Source organism: Vipera ursinii (genome assembly GCF_947247035.1).
Source record: "Vipera ursinii genome assembly, chromosome: 3".
Taxonomy (NCBI): Eukaryota; Metazoa; Chordata; class Lepidosauria; order Squamata; family Viperidae; genus Vipera; species Vipera ursinii.
The window spans coordinates 177228299-177250711 of NC_139516.1; the positions used below are offsets into that span (position 1 = coordinate 177228299).

General features: G+C 36.3%; 1 protein-coding gene across 1 annotated transcript in view; it reads right to left on the minus strand.

Annotated features, from left to right (window-relative positions):
- The window catches only part of CYP7B1 (cytochrome P450 family 7 subfamily B member 1), a 113886-nt gene that overhangs the window by 22257 nt on the left and 69216 nt on the right, over positions 1–22413 (minus strand). Inside the window, exon 2 of the mRNA XM_083361214.1 lies at positions 10631–10767. Coding sequence (XP_083217340.1) covers positions 10631–10767 — 137 coding nt within the window. The remainder of the gene's footprint in view (positions 1–10630; positions 10768–22413) is intronic.

A 22413-nucleotide genomic window follows, 5' to 3' on the forward strand; every position in this document is an offset into this window, starting at 1 on the left:
AGATCTAAGAAGTTTAATCCAAAATATTAGTTTAGTGAAAGAAGAAATCTGAATAGTATGCAGTTTTAATCTCTAATTCATTGCACCTGCTCAAAAAGCTCATTTAGGAATTTTCCCATAAAGAACTCCAAGGAGTGATCTTGCTGAACGCTAAAGGAATTTCAAATACAGAGAAGATCCCTGAGGATGGATTCCAGTCCAAAAGCAAAAAAGACTAAACCTCTTGTCCTGGTGACTGACCCAGATTGGATCCTGCAACGTATATTTGCCTTCATTTATTATAGAGAATATTCAAAAATCATAGCTTATTTCTATATAACAGACTTGAATATGTGTGATTTCATTATGAAAATCATGCACTTTCTATTGGTTGCCTTTCTCATGGGAGACAGTAACTATCATTTTCAGGTCTGCCTCATCTTATTAAGAGAATCAAGCCACAGTGGATATTTTAAAGCATCTACAGTTGCAAGAAAAAGTATGTGAACCCTTTGGGATTACGTGGAGTTTTGCATGAATTGGCCATAAAATGCGCTCTAAACATCATGTAAGTCACAACAATAGAAAAACACAGTCTGCTTAAAGTAATACTACACAAACATTAGTTGTTGTCATGTTTTAATTGAACATAAGATGGAAACATTCACAGTGCAAGGTGGAAAAAGTATGTGAACCTTTGGACTTAATAACTGGTTGACCCTCCTTTGGCAGCAATAACCTCAACCAAACGTTTCCTGTAGTTGCAGATCAGACCTGCACAACGATCTGGAGTAATTTTGGACCACTCCTCTTCACAAAAGTGTTTCAGTGTAGCAATATTCTTGGGACGTCTGGTGTGAATCGCTCTCTTAAGGTCATGCCACAGTATTTCAATCGGGTTGAGATCAGGACTCTGACTGGGCCACTCCAGAAGGCGTTTTCTGTTCTATTGAAGCCATTGTTTTGTTGAATTACTTGTATGCTTTGGGTCATTGTCCTGTTGCATCACCCATCCTCTGCGGAGCTTCAGTTGGCGGACAGATGGTCATACGTTTTCCTGCAAAATATCCTGATAAACTCTGGAATTCATTTTCCCATCAATGACAACAATCCGTCCAGGCCCTGAGGCAGCAAAGCAGCCCCAAACCATGATGCTCCCTCCACCATGTTTTACAGTGGGGATGAGGTTTTGATGTTGGTGTGCTGTGCCTTTTTTTCTCCACACATAGTGTTGTGTGTTTTTCCCAAACAACTCAATTTTGGTTTCATCTGTCCACAGTATATTTTGCCAGTAGTGCTGTGGAACAACCAGGTGCTCTTTTGCAAACTTCAAACGTGCTGCAATATTTTTTTGGGACAGCAATGGCTTCCTCCGTGGTGTCCTCCCATGTACTCCATTCTTGTTTAATGTTTTCCTTATTGTAGATGTGTCAACAAAAATGTTAGCATGTGCCAGAGATTTCTGTAGGTCTTTAGCTGACACTCTAGGATTCTTCTTTACCTCATTAAGCATTATGCGCTGTGCTCTTGCAGTCATTTTTAAAGGACGACCATGCCTAGGGAGAGTAGCAACAGTGCTAAACTTTCTCCATTTGTAGACAGTCTGTCTTACTGTGGACACATGAACATCAAGGCTTTTGGAGATACTTTTGTAACCCTTTCCAGCTTCATGCAAGTCAACAATTCTTGATCGTAGGTCTTCTGAGAGCTCTTTTCTGCGAGGCATGGTTCACATCAGACAGTGCTTCTTGAGACCAGTAAACCCAAAACAGGTGTGTGTTTTTAAAGGGCAGGACAGCTGTCAGCAACACATCCAATATCATCACACTGATTGGAGTCAAGGTTGGCTCACTCCTGGCTCCAATTAGCTCTTGGAGAAGTCATTAGGCTAGGGGTTCACATACTTTTTCCACCCTGCACTGTGAATGTTTCCATTTTATGTTCAATTAAAACATGACAACAGCTAATGTTTGTGTAGTATTATTTTAAGCAGACTGTGTTTTTCTATTGTGACTTACATGATGTTTAGAGCGCATTTTATGGCCAAGTCATGCAAAACTCCACGTAATCCCAAAGGGTTCACATACTTTTTCTTGGGACTGTATGTAGTTTTTAATTACTGAAACACTGTAGTTTTATAGCTCTTTAAATAATGAGGCAGAAAATTAGAAGCAATTCCAAATTAGACACTTTCCCAATATCTGGACTATCTGACAGGTCAGGAGTTAAAACCACTCCTTGCAATTCTTCTGAGATAGGAAGAATTTTTAATTACAGATTTTCTTCTTTCTTAAAGATGATGATTGGAATGTGGAGGTGGTTGCTTTCTCTGGCATTTTGCTTTGGGCCCCACAATTCATTGACAAGCAAATGTCACTTAAGAAGAAGAAATAAAATTGTCCAATTATGAAAAAGGTTATAAAGCAGTCCAAAATTCAGAAATAAGCTCCAAAAGTCAGTGGACTGTAGATCCTGCAGTGACCTATTTATTTAATTTTTACACCATCCATTTCCTTTAAAAACTGGAAGCACTAAATTCTATTCAATAATATTCAATATTATTAAGACTTTAGCTTGTGTGTATTTTAACGACTGCAACATAACAATTTTGTGACTGTTTACTTAGGAGACAATCCCAGAATATAAATAGAATTTCTCTGTCAATAAATGTGTATAGAATTATCACCTACATTATTGGTATTATTATTGTTATAAGTCAGATTTGATATATTAAGAAATATATGAGCTGGTGGGTGCCATTCATTAATGCTATTAATTTTATTTCATGGGTACAGATTTGGAGCTATTATATACAGATTTTTTAATTTTTTTAAAAAATTAAAAATTACATGCTTGAATCTTTCACTGCATAAAAATATATTCTCCTACACACATTTTTCCATATTCATCTTTTTGAAGCCATAAACATAAGTTATTTTCCAGTTATATAAAAAACATAAGAGTTGTTTATTTCTTATTTCCAGACTAAAACAGAATAACACAGTTGAAAGGGACCTTGGAGGTCTTCTAGTCCAACTGTCTGCTCAATCAGGAAACCCTACACCATTTCAGACAAATGTTTGTCCAATCTCTTCTTAAAAACCTCTACTGTTGGAGCACTCAACACTGATTGTTCCATTGATTAATTTTTCTGTCAGAAAAATTCTCCTTAGTTCTAGGTTGGTTCTCTCCTTGATTAGTTTCCATTCATTGCTTCTAGTCCTGCCTTTATCTGCTTTGGAAAATAGGTTGACCCCTCTTCTTTGTGGCAGCCCCTTCGATATTTGAACATTGCTATCATATTACCCCTCGTCCTGCTTTTCATTAAACTAAACATACCCAATTCTTGCAACCATTCATATGTTTTAGCCTCCAGTCCTCTAATCATCTTTGTTGCTTTTTTCTGTACTCTTTCTAGAGTCTCAACACCTTTTTTGTATCGTGGTGACCAAAACTGGATGCAATATTCTAAGTGTGGTCTTACCAAGGCATTATAAAATAGTATTAATACTTTACGTGATCTTGATTCTGTCCCTCTGTTAATGAAACCTACGACTGTGTTGGCTTTTTTGGCAGCTGCAGCACACTGCTGGCTCATATTTAAGTGATTGTCCACTAGGACTCCAAGATGCCTTTCACAGTTGCTACTATTGAGCAAGTTTCCACCTATTCTATACCTATGCATTTAGTTTTTCTTGCCTAAATGTAGAATTTTACATTTCTCAGCATTGAATTTCTCACTGTCTGTATTTTAAAGATTCTGCTGATTCCCATGACTTCTAGGTAACATAATTGCATAGGGTTATACAGCCTAAAGTTTTGCCTCTGACCTAAAATAACAGTTCCCGTCTGGCCACCACCTGATGTTCTTGGTACACAGCTAGTATCACTACACTGGATATCTCTGGATATTAGTTCGGCATGGCATTAAAAAGGTTAATTCTAACCCTCTATTGGCTCAATAAAGATAAGTTATCTCATGGTGAATGTTTAGATTTGTATGTTTTTATACTAAGGATGCTTAACTACCTCAGAAGCTCAAGGGTAACACCAGGAAATACAGTAATATAGCCTGCAAGGTATAAGCAAGTCTCATATCTATTCACAAAACCATGCATATTTTGAAGATCTAAGTGGTACAGAAAACTCCAATTTGGCAATGCCTTCTATTAATCCACAATCACATCTCAGAGGAACTTAATTTTCCTTTTCTGGAGGTTCTGGCCAAATTATGGTCACCACAATCTTAACACTGGATCATCTTCTCTCATTTTCTAACTGAAAACTGTTGAGATTTCCACCCCTTTTCAAACAAACATTAGACAATATGTTGTGTGTGTGTGTGTGTGTGTGTGTGTGAGAGAGAGAGACAGACAGAGAGAGAGATAAAGAGAGGAAGGGAGGGAGAGAGGGAGAGAGAAAGAGAGGGAGGGAGGGAGGGAGAGAGAGAGAGAGAGAGGGAGAAAAGAGAACTATCAAAACCTGCTGGCAATGCTTGTACTACCTCTTTGATAAGCATGGTGTAATCTACTATCATTGTCCAATATTAAGTAGAACCAGAGGCATCTTGAAATGCGCGCGAGAGAATGTGGTCAGAGTGGTGCCAACAGCACCACAAAACAAGTTTTTGCCCTTTTCAACATGTGTTGCTGTGTCACACATGTCACAAAGAGGCAGAGCTTGTAGCATGATGCTGCATTTATCATTCAGGTGAAAGGGGCAAATTCCTATGAACAACACTGAGCGATATCCACATTAGAGAAACTGAATGTGTTTTCATTGTCCAAGGTAGCAATGTTTCATCCTTGAAAAGTCAAATAAATTGACAAAATTATGCCCAAGCGGAAGTTTCTCTGTTGGATGCATGAACAGTCACTGAAACTATAAAAATAATTTCAGCACAGTGTTTGATGTGAAATTTTTGAAACAATTGTTCCCAGTTTTATAGATTAAGGTTGAAAACTCTTTAAGGCTATAATTTGACGTTTATGTACTTAGGAATAAGATTTCTATGGAACTAGAGAAGATTTACTTTTGGAAATAAAAGGATTTATAATGTTACACCACTGTGAAAAATTCTCAAATTGTTGATAGAAATCTTTCAGATAAAAGTTCACAAAGCACCTCCCTTCTAGTTTTGAACAGTTTGTAAACAAAGGTAAAAAATAATTACTATCTTCATAGTTCAGCCACAAACTGTTCAGAGATTTGAGTATTTTTTTCCCCTCTGGCTACAATCCAATTTATCACAAAGAAATCATCTTGGGAGTCACTTTTTATTATAAGCACCAGTGACCAAAAGACTGGAAATACTACACTCTGCTCTGATATTATTTAACAAGATGATTTTGAATGCTATTAACCCAAAGATGTCATCTAGCTTTCCAACTCTGAGCATTCAGGGTAAACAATTTAAAATTTCTTTAAAAATTAATTAATATTAATTTAAACCATCTGTCCACCATCTGCTATTTTCAAATGAAAAATATGAGCTGTTTTCTTTGTGATCTTGACTCAAACATTTTGCAAAACAATCCCCAATTCTTCTATATTTAATTATCAATATAAAGTAAATCATCATTTAAGGACTGGGAAAAAGTTCATCCATTCTCTGAACACAATTGTTTGAAACACAATCTTAATACACGCCCATGATCTATAATCCCTTAGGAATCATTTGGATTTGTTTCCAAATGAATCTGTTTATGACTTGTATAATTATATATTCTTATTCTATGTAAACCCACTGAAGTGTAATGTTGCACGGAATTCATTTCTGACAAATTGTCATGAAATCAGCACCTCTGTTTGTCCAATTGATTTCACTTCATGCCAAAAAGCAACACCCCATTTGCAAAATCACTACCTAAGTGACAAAGATAGGAAAGAAGGGGGGAAGGGAGAAGAGAAAACAAAATATCAATAGAATTCAAATCCAGTACAAATTGAATGAAATAACATTTACTTACAAAAGCAAGTCATATTAATAGGATATTAACAAAGTATACTTCAAAATAATATATGGAACATTATCAATATTCATATCAATGAATATCATGAATATCAATATAATGTATTCAATATAATCCCTCAATATCTGAAGTGGTAAAAGAGGAAGTAAAGAAACTTCAACATAATTAACTACTGCTAAATCTTTATATGCTGATGTGTGACTGGGGAGGGGGATTAATCCTACAAGTCTTTGTAAATTCTGTGATTTTTTTTTGCACAAAAGTCCAGATATCTCATATATCCATACTTTTGAGTTACTTCCTGGGATCATGGTAGAAATACACAGTTTCTTGATTGTAAAGTAGAGTGTTGTCCAATAAAATTTTGATCATACAATCCTCGTATTTGCTGTCCCTCTATTGTCCCCTTTATTATATCTCAGCATCTGAAAATACAGCTCAAGAATTGAATATTTAAACAATAGCAGACTTTACATTGTCAGGATTATAGCCTTCCTGTTTAAAGCATCAGCTAGTTAAAATATTTTCTTCATGTACTATTCATTTGGCATTCATTAATTTTGGATCTAACTGGCAATCCTCAACCCTCGTCTCATCTGATCAAAGGTACAACCACCAATGAGAAACAGAGCACAAGGTTTTCAGTATGTTAATATTCAGCAAGAAATTTTGCATAGTCTATTGCTAACTTCATTGAGCAATACAGGTAGTATGATAAAAATTGGGATTGGAACTTTTGTTGCTAAGTGATGCAGTCGTTAAGTCATCATGTGATTGGGTCATTTTACAATCTTTTTTGCAACAGTTGTTAAGTGAATCACATGGTCATTAAACAAAACTGGCTTTTCCCATTGACCTTTCTTGTTGAAAGCCAGCTGAGAAGTCACTAATGGTGACCACATGACCCTGACCCACTGTAAATACATGCCAGTTGCCAAGGCCCAAATCTCAGTTATGTGACCATAAGGACACTGCAATGTAAATGTGAGGACTGATTTTAAGACACCTTTTTCAGCATTGTTGTAGCTTTGAATGGTTCTAAATAAATGGTTATACATTGTGGAATGCCAGTGTTATTAAAGTATGCATCATAATATAGGTACATGTATACATGAAATATGGCCATCTGTCACTGAAATTGTTATGTAACATTTTACATGTTTGTGGCACTGCTCCCAAGAACATCCAACACACTTCAGGTCTGCTCATTAAAAACATGTCACTTTATGAGACCTTAGATGCATGCCTTCTTGAATATATTCCTGACTAATTTTATGTAATTTACCTACTTAACTTGTCACAAAGATTGTCACAGAGAGGATGTGGTCAACCTATTTTCCAAAGCATCTGATGCCAGACAAGGAATAATGGATGGAAACTGGTCAAGGAGACATTCAACCTGGAAATAAGGAAACATTTCCTGACAGTGAGAACAATCAACAAATGAAATGGACTGCCTTCGGATATTGTTGGTGCTTCATCACCGGATGCTTTCAAGAAGAGAGTGGACTGCCACCTGTCAGAAATGGTGTAGGGACTCCTGCGTGGGAAGAGAGTTGGACTAGATGATCTACAAGGTCCCTTCCAACTCTGTTATTCTAAAAAAAAATCTCATATACTTGGGTTTGCTTGGGGAACAAAGAGCAGAGAATTTTAAAAACTACTTAAACACTCCTTGCTGCTCAGTAAAGTGTTAGCTTTTCCAGTTGCATGAAGTTAAAACATCCATACAGTATTTACAAATTTTATAATGACAATCTTTTAGATGTTGTTAATTTAATAATATTGCACATATACTATGAAAATTCTAATTTCTGTTTACATATGAATACTTGGGATCTCCATTCATTTCATAATGAATCTTTGCAAAAAAAAAACCAGGAATAATATAAAAATCATGAAGAAAATATGAAAAACATATAGGAGAATCCGATGATCTCAGATTGTTCAAGAAATATATAGTTTAAAGCAGCTTATTAAAGCAGCCAAAATGCTGTTATCCATATGATAGGGAAATACATTACATATTACCTTTAACAGACTTATTTATAATCAAGTTGGACCAATATCAAATTTAATGGAATAAATTCTCTGGGGCTGAAAAAAGTGTGTTTCATTCAATTGTTACTTCTTTATTGGCTGATGAAGTATATCTCCATTGCATATTTCTTTATTAGACTTGCTTAGAACAGAATATACAGCTTGTAGTAGCTGTAACAATATATTTTAGCTCGGTAGATATGAAAGATCAGATGTTCTGGAAAATTGTTTTGTTAAGTGGGTTTAAGAGATTGAAGCAGGAGTAAGTCTTCCACTTTCAAAGCCCTTGTGAGGTCAGAGCAGGTTATATGGGGATGTGTATGCAGCTGTACAGATTTTTTTTTAAAAAAAATATTCCTTCACCAACAATTATTTTCTATTTTAAATTTCCTACACTAGCTTCATGTTAGCTCAGATTCACTTCACAGGGTGGGGTGGGGCTACAGAGAAAAACAATTGCAATCAATAATAGTGTTGCCTAGAATTGCAGGCTGTACTCTACACACACACAAACACACACACACACACACACAAACACACACACAACGAGAGAGAGAGAGAGAGAGAGAGAGAGAGAGAGAGAGAGAGAGAGAGAGAGAGAGAGAGAGAGAGAGAGAGAACACAGAAACAGGTTTTGTGGGGCATAAAAGGGAGGGATTGCTGATTTCATTTACGTAACACTGGTCTTTCTTATTAGGAAGATTTTGCTGAGAAGTTGACAATGATGTACAGTCTTGACTCATTGGAACGACGTTTAGGGAAAATGATTCTGCTGCACCACCACACAAAACCAATTAGAGAACTATTTTCCACGACAGGTCAGGAATTTCCACTGTTTCTTGTGGAGAATAATTTCTTTATTAAGGTGACATCCATGTCCATTATTGCTTTTCAGAATGACAATCATTGGCTTATCATACAGGAAAGTACAATCAGTGAAATCACGTCACCAGTCTGAGGCAATGCCAGAAACTCAGAGCATCAGTCTATGTTTTCCAAATGAACTAATCTGAGAATTAATAAGGGGAACATGATATATTGGCACTATTTTTGACAAGACTGTTAGAAGCACATCAAGAGGAAAAGGTAAAGCTAGTGCAGAAATGCTGCAGATAGTTTGGCATTTCTGAATCCCTCTATTTTGCCAGTTCCAAGAAGCTTCCTGAAATATTAGTACATGAAGTAATAGAGTCTCAATTCTTACGGTAACTCTATGACCTTCCAATAATTAATAAGAAATATGGATAATGTAATTGAACAAAACCCATAAATTATAACATATCTGTTTTTTTTCCTCTTTCATAAGTCAGAATACAATATGTTGAAGCAGACATGTGCGATCTTTTTTGGCCTCCCATTGCACTATATTGTGCTGCTCTGTTTGATGGATGCAGGCTGCTGATGGGACTTTGTGATAGATTTTGGGGGAGAAGCCTGACAAGGGGCAAAATACTTATTTTGTCCTTTGGAACTGCCAAACAAAAATACCCAACAACTTGGAAAAATAGGCCAGAAAATTTTTGGCAGTCATCAGAATCTTCACCCTTACTTCCCCATACTTCCCCACCCTATACCGATTCACAGAATGTCAGAAACTTCTGCATTATGCACTCTGGTGACTATAAATGAGGTGCCTCTGTGCTGTGCATCATAGGATGTCCATTCTGGCTCAGATATTAAAAATTATTAAAAAATGGGATCCTTTTTTTTGCTGGTACAAACATATATTATTTGAAATAATTAGGTATTAATATTGTGTTGAAATATCCAACTAGACTGGAGGGAGGTGTTCAGAAAGGGCTGAACTTAGAGGCCTTGCCTTGCAGGAAGCTGCATAAGAATGATCTCCTCCAGATTCGCTGAAGCCTCATCTGATTATTTGGAAGGTGACCAGCCTTCCCTCTACCAAGTGAGTTCTCCAATCTTGCCAACATCATAAATTACGTCAATAAAGTAACATGGCAAAGAGAAAAAATACAGTAGCACTAGTAAAACAATAAAAATTATAAGTAAAACATAAAAGGAAGAAAATGAATTGCAAAACTACACCAAAACAATGTTCTTATTGGCTTCGTCCAAATAACACACTAATCGTGTTAGTTAAGGCCTGGCAGCATACTCCACCTGATTCCTTCCAGATATGTTAGGATTATAAGTCCCAAAATTCCCAGGTAGTTTGGAATTCTTGTGTTAAGAGTTTCAAGATGTTTGGAACAAAAACTTGTGATTTTATTAAACAAATATTATAGTTCCCTATAACCTAATCCTCTACAAAAAGTGATAGTGTTTGAACATTTCAGTTTAGAAGAAATGGAAGTGAAGAAGACACGGTAAAAATATTAAAAATCATTCATGGTATGGAAAATGTAGAAAAATGTTTTTCTCTTTTTCTCACAATGTTACTGCAGAATTATATTTGTTAAGCCTAAATATGGGAGGATGAAATAAAATACACACATTACTTTAATTATTCTTATTTATCAAATGCAAACTGCTCAGAATCATCTAAAGTAGGCAGCCTGCATGATGGATGGATGGGAGGATAGCCTTTAAACTGAATGATGGATCTATATTCTATTGTACTACTATTTAACCTACTAAAAGACTCTAAGAAGTAAATAAACAAAAATGTTGCTCACCAGCCATGTGTACGGTAAAAATATCTCCATGTTTTTTAGTCAAAGATAATAAAAAACCAGTAGCATTTTTCCTAAAGTTCAGGGCCTCTCCCAAGAAAGGAATCCAACCATTTATTAAGGGAGGTTCTCCAGTGTGCCTAAAAAATAAAAAGAACTGTTGAATGATACATTGATTAATATGATCAAAGTACTTTATCTTTGAAAATTTGAAAGCTTGGCAGTCACACCCTGAGATTTTTTTTTAATTCCTTAGGTGCCAAGGTTTCTACATCCATACATTTTGTCACTTATTTTTTCAACATACTGTAAAATCAATACAAATTGGTTTAAATGTTCAATCAGGGAACTGAATCATGGTAAAATTTATATATAATCAGTATATATAATATATACCTGCATCCGAAGTAAAACAAAATACACTCAAATAGTCAGATTTAGTATTTTTAAAGTCTAAACCATCCTCCTAGTTGAAATTATAAATAAATAATCTATTTTTTTAAAAAACTAAAAAAACACAAAAGTGAGTATGTGTTAATACTCACACGTTGATACATTAATTGATACTGATGCTGAGACTCTAGAAAGAGTACAGAGAAGAGCAACAAAGATGATTAGTGGAGGCTAAAACATATAAAGGAACGGTTGCTGGCATTGAGTATGTCTAATTTAATAAAAAGAAGGATGAGGGGGGACATGATAGCAATGTTCCAATATCTCAGGGGCTGCCACAAAGAAGAGGGAGTCAAACTATTCTCCAAAGCACCCAAAGGCAGGAAAATAAGAAATGGATGGAAACTAACCAAAGAGAGAAGCAACCTAGAACCAAGGAGAAATTTCCTGACAATGGAAACACCTGCCTCCAGAAGCTGTGACTGCTCCTACACTGGAAGTTTTTAAGAAGGGACTGGACAGCCATTTGTCTGAAATGGTATAGGGTTTCCTGCCTGAGCAGGGGGTTGGACTAGATTATTATTATTATTATTATTATTATTATTATTATTATTATTATTATTATTATTATTATTATTATTATTATTATTTTAATTTATATACCGCCCTTCTCTCAAGAGACTCAGGGCGGTTAACAGGGCAATACGTAAAAGACAGATACAAAAGTTAAAATTATTAAAACATGATTAAACAATGCCCATAGTACAAATTTAAAATTAAAGTCATAATAACAAACCCACCCCATCCCATCAGGCCAGGCCCGCTTCCTTAAAGAGATGGGTTTTAAGGTCGCGCCGGAAGGAGCGGACGTCGGGCGCCATCCGGAGCTCTACCGGAAGATGGTTCCATAAGTCCGGTGCACCCACAGAGAACGCTCTCCCCCTGGGGGCCACCAGTCGGCATTCTTTGACCGGCGGCACCCTGAGGAGGCCCTCTCTGTGGGAGCGTACTGGGCGGAGGGAAGTTGACGCCGGCTGCAGGTGCTCCCTCCAAGCTCCCTTCTAACTGTATTATTATTATTATTATTATTATTATTATTATTATTATTATTATTATTATTATTATTATTATTCTGTATATGTTCTTAAAGAAAATTACATTTCAAACCTCTGTATTTAATATTGCTGTCCAAACGTAATACTTGGGTACATTTACATTTATACTTCCTTTAGTCTAAATGTTAATTAAGAATCTAATTCTAGCTCACAGTTAATACTACTTCTTTAAACAATATATTCGTTTACTTAGAATATTTCCTAACAAAGAAATAAGAGGGAGAAACAAGCTACCTATACTCCTTTTTACTGTACACTGTATTATGCATCAGTAATTTCATTTTAAAACAAGTCAAGGCACGCAAACTATATTGTTTTCTTTAAGAATTTATCATATGGTTTCCAAATCCACTATGAATAACATTTATCTCATGAGATTATAATTTTAACAGAGCTGTAAAAAACCTATAATTGTTAGAAATCCTAATACATTATCAAGTTTTCAAATGGAAGGGATCCTTGGCTCTGTGGCATCCCACGCTTAGCCTCCTGCAACTGATTTCATAAATACCAACAGAAGCAAAATAAATGGCTCTGATGCTAGAGTCCCTCAGGAAAATCATTTATGCTGTACAACTCATTTTGTAATAATCACAAGAGGCAGACTTGTTTAATCAAAGATCAAGGCTTTATTTCTATCAAAGCTTTACTGCTATTAAACATAGCACAAAAATTTATGTAAGAAAATTAACCCTTTAACTCAGAAGATTTTCAAATATCAAAAGAAGCTCCTTGCTATATTATTATTTTTCAGTGGGTACTACTGACATTAACACCTTTAGACAGTGAAAAGTTTTTTGGCATTCATAAAAACTAGTATAAAATTAATACAGCATGAGTAAAAATACTGTAGAAGAACATTTAGTAATGCATTTTAATCTTCACTTCCATTTGTTCTTCCAACCACTAACCACAACCTAAACACTTATACTTTACACTGAATGCTGAAAATAAAAAGGTATTGTAGCAGTATCTGTTTAAATAATATCATCTGTTATTTTCTATTGGTCTCATAACTCTTTTCCTAGAAACCATATTACAAATAGCTTTGCCTTGCTGTGTGATGTGTAATATATAAGGAAGCAATTTCTGCTTAAATTTTCCATTTTTCATTGCTGAATATTCTCCAATTTTTATATACAACTTTGTTTCATCAGCAAATTCTCTTTTCTGGTATTGTGCCAAATTTATTCTGTCAATATGTATTTTAGTACACTGTGATATTTTTCATTTATGACTTCTGGAACTAAACCTATAGAAATATTTGTGCTTTCAGTTCTAGACTAGTTTAATTTTTAGAATTTTTTGAATGACATGGTATATTTCTTTTGAGTGGTATGGTGGCCTAGTGGTGAAGATGCTTGAGTCCCACTCAGAAGGTTGCGAGTTGAATTCTAGGTAGTGGTAGATGTTTCTTTCTTAGAGTGGAAAGAAAAAACATCTGCTGCAAACTGTGTGGTGTCAGGAAGGGCTTCGGACAATAAATGCTCAGTGTCATCCACTCACTGTAAGGGTTTACCAGATCGTAAAAAGGGAATTTGGGGGTATATTTCTTTCCAGTACTTTTGAGGGTTTTTTAAAGATACTTTTTACATAACCACCATATATAATAAAACATCCCTCCTTTGTTGTAGTATTCCCAACATTTATTCTTATATGATTTATGTGTCTTGATAATTAACAGTTATATGACACCTGTAAAATATTGCATATCAATTTCCCCTAAATTGTAACTTGCAATAAATCTTATTGAATTTTTCCATAATTCTTGTTATGCTTTACTATAAAATTTCTGATTTGTTCCATCTCTTTATCGTATTTAAATAACAATTTATACATGCAGTCCATGCAAATAGGTGATCTTGGTTTTGATAAGTGTTTCAAATTCTGTCATCATTTTCAAGATCACTTCTTCCTTCTCAAAGTTACTTTTTATTGTTCCAACAATTTGTAAATATCACAACTATGCTGAATTCCTTTCTTCATTGAACAATTCTTGCTGGGTCTTTAGTTCATTTTATATGTGTGGATTTACCATATTGGCATATGTGATTAAATCTTTCATGCTACAATTATCCCTTAAATAAAAGACATTTAATGATGAAGCTAGTAGTGAGGTTACTGGACTTATACCCATTTTGTTTTGTTTTTAAAAAAACACATTTTTAATAAATTTTGTCTTGTAAAATGTCCCTACAAATTCCTTTTTATTTTGTTTCTTCATACAGAAAGACACTGTACTTTCTGATGGATATTCTGTTGTTTTGAGATTTTACTCATTCTGTTTTACATTACAGACAGATTGTGCTGTAATATAATTTAAGGTTAGGCAATACATGTCTCTCTCTTTCTTTTGAGTCTTGCAATGTTCTGGATCTTTCCCCCCTTCCACGCCATATAAATCTGTTAATTGTTCTTTGCAAATCATACAAACTTTTTTCTGAGATTGGAATTGATGTCATTTGAAATAGGAAGTTCATCTTGGGAACCACATTAATTTTTATTGTTGCAATAAGAACTAGCCAAGGACGTTTTAGCCTTTTGCACTTATCAAAACATTGTTTCATTTTTTTCTAGCACTTATTATAATTGTTTTGAAATGAGGCTTTTTCTGCACCTTGTCAAATAGGGTCTTATGTTCTAGCAGACAGAAAGTTGCTTTTACTGAATCAGATTATCTAGTTTAGTAATCATGTGTATTCAAAATTGTGCAGGATTTGTGGAAATAAAAGCTTGGTCTTGATTTTACTCTTCTGGTTACAGTTGTTTTCACTTTTCATAAACCAAGTATATATCTCTATTTCTGTACCCATATCTGCATCTTCATAACAATATGCATATTGCTCTCTAAAAAAATAATGTAGTAATTAAATTAACTATACGTTTATGTCAAAACTACAATATTAACACTGAGGCTCAACAACCACTCAAACATAAGATAGACCTTCCCAGGTCTACATACAACCCGTATTAAAGTTCCGATAGCTGCCTCTCCTCCCATCTCTAGGTGCTAATAAATAGTTTTGGCATTTTCAATATCCATAATTTAAAAATATAGGTAGGATGCAAATATGAGAAGACACCAAATCTACCCCACAGCCTATTTTTAATCCTACTACCTTTTATCAAATTTTAAAAGCCCAATTATGTTTAATATTGAATCGGGTGATTTTTAAAAAATCTACATGCAGTGTCAAAATGGAAAGAAACTTTGCTAGGACATTTGTCAAATGTTAATAGTATTCCAATATGACGCATAAGAGCTTCTTAAAAGCACTAACCTATTTGGATGGTAAGCATATTATTGCATGTGGGAAGGGAAAGGGAAGGGTTTTTGGAGAAGGGGCTTTGAATACTACTAATTTTAAATAATGTATCTCCAAAGTAACATTATGACAGCAACAGTTAGATATGTAGCTTGTCACATTGTACTTTAAGGTAATTAATTTCAACTTCCCATTTTGTAATTTTGTCAAAAGTTGAGTTTTTCATAGGCTTTCTGCAGAATAGAAAAGATATAGCTCAAAAATTGAGGAGACATAGTGATAAAATCTGCTGGATCTTTCTAGGGAAAAATCTTCAACTGTAAAAATGTAAGGTTCATTATTTGCTTTGAATATATTTTAATATCCCCTTCATGGATTACTGCCTTGTTGTGGCGAAGGGGCTTGCGTAATTCAATGAAGCTATGAGCTATGCCATGCAGGGCCACCCAAGACGGAAAGATCATAGCAGAGAGTTCTGACAAAACATGATCCACTGGAGAAGGAAATGGCAAACCACTCCAGTATCTTTGCCACGAAAACCCTATGGACAGTACCAAAAGGCAAAATGATGTGACGCTGGAAGATGAGCCCCTCAGGTCAGAAGGCGTCCAATATGCTACTGGGGAAGAGCAGAGGGCTAGTACTAGTAGCGCCAGAAAGAATGAAGCAACTGGGCCAAAGCCGAAAGCACGCTCAGCTGTGGATGTGTCTGGTGGTGAAAGGAAAGTCCGATGCTGTAAAGATTTTTTCTCCATAGGAACCTGGAATGTAAGATCTATGAATCAAGGAAAGCTGGACGTGGTCAAACAAGAGATGACAAGACTGAACATCGACATCTTAGGTATCAGCGAACTAAAATGGACAGGAATGGATGAATTTAATTCAGATGACCATCAGGTATACTACTGCGGGCAAGAATCCCTCAGAAGAAATGGAGTAGCCTTCATAGTCAATAAAAGAGTAGGAAAAGCAATACTGGGATATAATCCTCAAAATGATAGAATGATCTCAGTTCGAATCCAAGGGAAACCATTCAATATCACAGAAGTCCAAGTCTATGCCCCAACCACTCCTGCTGAAGAGGATGAAATTAACCAGTTCTATGAAGCCCTACAGCACCTTATAGAACTAACACCAAAAAATGATGTTCTTATCATCATGGGGGATTGGAATGCTAAAGTAGGAAGCCAAAAGATAAGCGGAATAACAGGCAAGTTTGGCCTTGGAGTACAAAATGAAGCAGGGCACAGGCTGATAGAATTTTGTCAAGAGAATACGATGGTCATAGCAAACACTCTTTTCCAACAACCCAAGAGACAGCTCTACACATGGACATCACCAGATGGTCAACACAGAAATCAGATTGACTATGTGCTCTGCAGCCAAAGATGGAGAACCTCTATACAGTCAGTAAAAACAAGACCAGGAGCTGACTGTGGCTCAGACCATGAGCTTCTCATTGCAAAGTTTAGGCTTAAACTGAAGAAAGTAGGGAAAAGCACTAGGACACTCAGGTATGAATTAAATCATATCCCTGTTGAATATACAGTAGAGGTGACAAATAGATTTAAGGAATTAGATTTGATAGACAGAGTGCCTGAAGAACTATGGACAGAGGTACGCAAAATTGTACAAGAGGTAGCAACCAAAACCATCCCAAAGAAAAAGAAATGCAAGAAAGCAAAATGGCTGTCTGAGGAAGCTTTGCAAATAGCTGAGGAAAGGAGGAAAGCAAAAGGCAAGGCAGAAAAAGAAAGATATGCCCAATTGAATGCAGAATTCCAGAGAATAGCTAGAAGAGATAAGAATGCCTTCTTAAATGAACAGTGCAAAGAAATAGAAGAAAACAATAGAATAGGGAGGACCAGAGATCTTTTCAAGAAAATTGGAGAGACGAAGGGAACGTTTCATGCAAAAATGGGCATGATAAAGGACCAAAATGGAAGGGACCTAACAGAGGCAGAAGAGATTAAGAAGAGGTGGCAAAATTACACAGAAGAACTATACAAGAATGAGCTTAACATCCCTGATAATCACAATGAGGTGGTCACTGAGCTTGAGCCAGACATCCTAGAATGTGAAGTGAAGTGGGCCTTAGAAAAGCTGAGCAACAAGAAAGCTAGTGGAGGTGACAGTATTCCAGCTGAGCTATTCAAAATCTTAAAAGACGATGCAGTAAAAGTGCTACACTTAATTTGCCAGCAAATTTGGAAAACTCAACAGTGGCCACACGATTGGAAAAGATCAGTTTACATTCCAATTCCAAAGAAAGGCAGTGCCAAAGAATGCTCAAACTATCGCACCATTGCACTCATTTCTCATGCTAGTAAAATTATGCTTAAAATCCTACAAGCTAGACTCCAGCAGTATGTAGATCGAGAACTACCAGAAGTACAGGCAGGATTTCGAAGAGGTAGAGGAACTAGAGATCAAATTGCCAACATACGCTGGATCATGGAGAAGGCTAGGGAGTTCCAGAAAAACATCTACTTCTGCTTCATTGACTATGCTAAAGCCTTTGATTGTGTTGATCACAACAAACTATGGCAAGTTCTTAAAGAGATGGGTGTACCAGACCATCTTATTTGTCTCTTGAGAAACCTATATGCGGGTCAAGAAGCAACAGTGAGAACTGGACACGGAACCACTGATTAGTTCAAAATTGGGAAAGGAGTCCGGCAAGGCTGCATACTGTCACCCTCCCTATTTAACTTATATGCAGAGCACATCATTAGAAAGGCAGGGCTAGATGAATCAAAAGTTGGAATTAAGATTGCCGAAATAAATATCAACAACCTAAGTTATGCAGATGATACCACTCTAATGGCAGAAAGTGAAGAAGAACTAAAGAGCCTCTTGCTGCGGGTGAAGAAGGAGAGTGCAAAACATGGGTTGAAACTTAACATTAAGAAAACCAAGATCATGGCATCCGGCCCTCTCAATTCCTGGCAAATAGATGGGGAACAAATGGAGGTAGTGACAGATTTTATTTTCCTGGGCTCTAAGATCACTGCAGATGGGGACTGTAGTCAAGAAATTAAAAGACGCTTGCTCCTCGGGAGGAAAGCCATGGCAAATCTAGACAGCACACTAAGAAGCAGAGACATCACCTTGTCAACAAAAGTGCGTATAGTCAAGGCTATGGTCTTCCCAGTTGCAATGTATGGCAGTGAAAGCTGGACCATAAAAAAGGCTGAGCGCCAAAGAATTGAGGCCTTTGAACTATGGTGCTGGAGAAGACTCCTGCGAGTCCTTTGGACTGCAAGGCGATCAAACCCGTCAGTCCTAGAGGAGATCAACCCTGACTGCTCTTTAGAAGGCCAGATCCTGAAGCTGAAACTCAAATACTTTGGCCACCTAATGAGAAGGACAGACTTACTGGAGAAGAGCCTAATGCTGGGAAAGATTGAGGGCAATAGAAGAAGGGGACGACAGAGAATGAGGTGGCTGGATGGAGTCACTGAAGCAGTAGGCATGAGTTTAAATGGACTCCAGAAGCTGGTAGAGGACAGGAAGGCCTGGAGGAACGTTGTCCATAGGGTCGCGATGGGTCGGACACGACTTCGCAGCTAAGAACAACAAAAATATTTTAATATATATTAATGTCCATATTAATACTCAGCTATTTTCTTTAACTTCCACTGAAAACCTTGGGACTTCCTAAAGCCAGTTTTCTTTCTTGGAATTCCAGTGCTGTTGGCTCTTACCAGGTGGAATTATTATTAGAAAGAGTGAACCACACCCATTTTAGAGAACAGGATAACACTTCCAATTGTTTATGATGCAACATATGGTAAATATATCTAAATATAATCTTAGTTAAAGTAACTTCCTTCCTTCCCTCTCTCCCTTCCTACCTTCCCCCCTCCCTTTTCAGTATTTCTATATTATTACCCAGGGCTTCCTAGAAGGAAGTAAAGGATGAAATATGTATTATGACATAAACTGCATGGTTTAAGAACTTCCATGCAATAGTGTGATGCAAGTACAAGAAAATTGAGTTTTTTATGTCAAACCATGTTTCATAATTTTCACATAATTTGTCTATATCACTATGATTACAGGTGCTCTTTATGTGATTACAGGTGCTCTATGTGAATTAAATTATAAAAACAAGGAAAATCATAGCATTCAAAACAGTTTACTGCCAACTGGACAGTAAACAAAATAGACATGTTAATTTCCAAGGACATTTCTGAAAAGCTTCTCTTATACTTCTCTGCCAACAAAGTCTATTCCACAATAATATATGCAAATGTGTATTATGTATAAAACCTAACACAACATAATTTACACACTGTATAATAATACTTGCTTGCATTTCTCATAGCCATCCAGTGATTTCTTTTAAAGTATAATAAGGATCTATTTTTTACTATGAAATGTGAAAATATAACTTTTACACTATGTTGACAGATGCAGTTATCAGATAAAACCCATAGCTCAGGCATTGATATCTCTAGGGTTCTATTTCCTTTCTGGTTTAATACAGTTATACAAAAGAAAATGTACTAAACAGTCTGCTCCAAACTCAAAAGGCTGAATGGCTTACAGATCTTCTAAAGTATAAAGTTTAAAACAATAAAAATAACAGAACTATATTTAAACTTTGTTGTTGTTAGCTGCGGAGTCGTGTCCGACCCATCGCGACCCTATGGACAACGTTCCTCCAGGCCTTCCTGTCCTCTACCATCTTCTGGTGTCCATTTAAGCTCACGCCTACTGCTTCAGTGACTCCATCCAGCCACCTCATTCTCTGTCGTCCCCTTCTTCTATTGCCCTCAATCTTTCCCAGCATTAGGCTCTTCTCCAGTGAGTCCTTCCTTCTCATTAGGTGGCCAAAGTATTTGAGTTTTAGCTTCAGGATCTGGCCTTCTAAAGAGCAGTCAGGTTTGATCTCCTCTAGGACTGACCGGTTGGATCGCCTCGCAGTCCAAGGGACTCGCAGGAGTCTTCTCCAGCACCATAGTTCAAAGGCCTCAATTCTTTGGCGCTCAGCCTTTTTTATGGTCCAGCTTTCACTGCCATACATTGCAACTGGGAAGACCATAGCCTTGACTATACGCACTTTGTTGACAGGGTGATATCTCTGCTTTTCAGTGTGCTGTCTAGATTTGCCATGGCTTTCCTCCCGAGGAGCAAGCGTCTTTTAATTTCTTGGCTACAGTCCCCATCTGCAGTGATCTTGGAGCCCAGGAAAATAAAATCTGTCACTACCTCCATTTCTTCCCCATCTATTTGCCAGGAATTGAGAGGGCCGGATGCCATGATCTTGGTTTTCTTAATGTTAAATTTCAACCCAAGTTTTGCACTCTCCTTCTTCACCCGCAACAAGAGGCTCTTTAGTTCTTCTTCACTTTCTGCCATTAGAGTGGTATCATCTGCATATCTTAGGTTGTTGATATTTCTTCCGGCAATCTTAATTCCAACTTTTTATTCAATATTTAAACTACATATAAAATAATCCCAGCACTCAAAGAGCACTTGAACATAATATAGGAAAACAAATGAAAATAGTTCACTTATTATACTCATGCTATCTCTGAGACTTTTGGGAGAAGCCACATTTTAATGAACTTCCTAAAACTAGCAAGGTGAGAAAACAATATAAGTTCTGGAGATATGCTGTTCAAGAAGGAAGGTTTGGATTGAGAAGGCATGTTCTCTTGGCCCATAAAAATGAGAATTTAGTGTTAGGATTGAAGCCATTGGAAGAAGATCAAGATCCTAATCATTGTCTTTAAAAGCCAATCAGAAAATTAATAAACAATGGGAAAATCTCAAGGCTCCCAAGGAGTTTCTGGACAGTCTTCATGAACAGTTCTTTAGAGAATGCATTGTAATTGTCCGAAAACTGTTTAGCAAAGAACAAAAAAGTGTCAAATTCATCCCCATTTAATATTTAGTGAAATAACCAAACAGATGAATTCTCTTCAAATATATCATCAATGCACAACACCTGTAACTGATTTTCACAAACATAAACCTTCTGTTTTAGAATATCTGTTTACAACCAGAAACAGACATGTAGTAATCTCTTGTTTGGGATAAACATTAATCCAAATCTGTCTACAACACACACACATGCATACACACAGATCCAGAGGTACATACACAGAATTCATTACTTATGATAATCTCTATTGCAGCCTATTTATTCTTAACCTTTATCCTCTAGTCACTTGTCCTAAATCTAGCAAATCCACTAGCAGCATGTGATGACTAGCGTCTTAGCATAATTTTGAATTCTATAGAATACTTTAAAAAGCCCTCCAATAAACACACCATCTTGCAATATATCAGCAATTCTCCTGAATAATTAATAAAGTCTGAAAGGACAACAGCCTTTCTTGTTATAAAGCATCATAGTCAAACACATATTAACAGCAACAGATAGACAACAACATTCCTATAGTATTGGAATTCCAATTCAGAGGTCATCTTATCACATTTGTCATCTTATCAAACTTAAAACTGATAATATGAGAAATGTTGCTTTCTCTTAAAATAAATAAATAAAAAATGAATGAAAAAAGAGAGGGACATTGGACTGGTACTGAGATATATCTGATTATAATATGAGTTTTAACATGATACACATTCCCAATGGCTTTCTATCATTATTGAAACTCAGACTTTAATAAGTGTCCCAAAGATATTAGACAGAATTGCAGTGCAGAAGCTTTGCTTTATATATGAACAAAAGGCAATGGTATCTAATCAGAAAGTTTCTAAATCTCTGAATGGTTATATCACCCACAAATACTGTATGCTATACTTCCCTTGCAATACCATATAAATATTTCCTCCATTGTTTTTGTTCATGCCCAGCTGCATGGCCACACCCTACTCAACTTTTTCTGATCTCAAAAACCAAAGCAGAGTTGGAGATGCATATAAGATCTCCTGGAAATACCAGGGAGGCTACAGATCAGTTTAGGATGCCAGAAAAATACCTTAGGAAAAGGCAAGGGCAACTGATTTTTATAGCATTCCCAAAATAATTTGCACA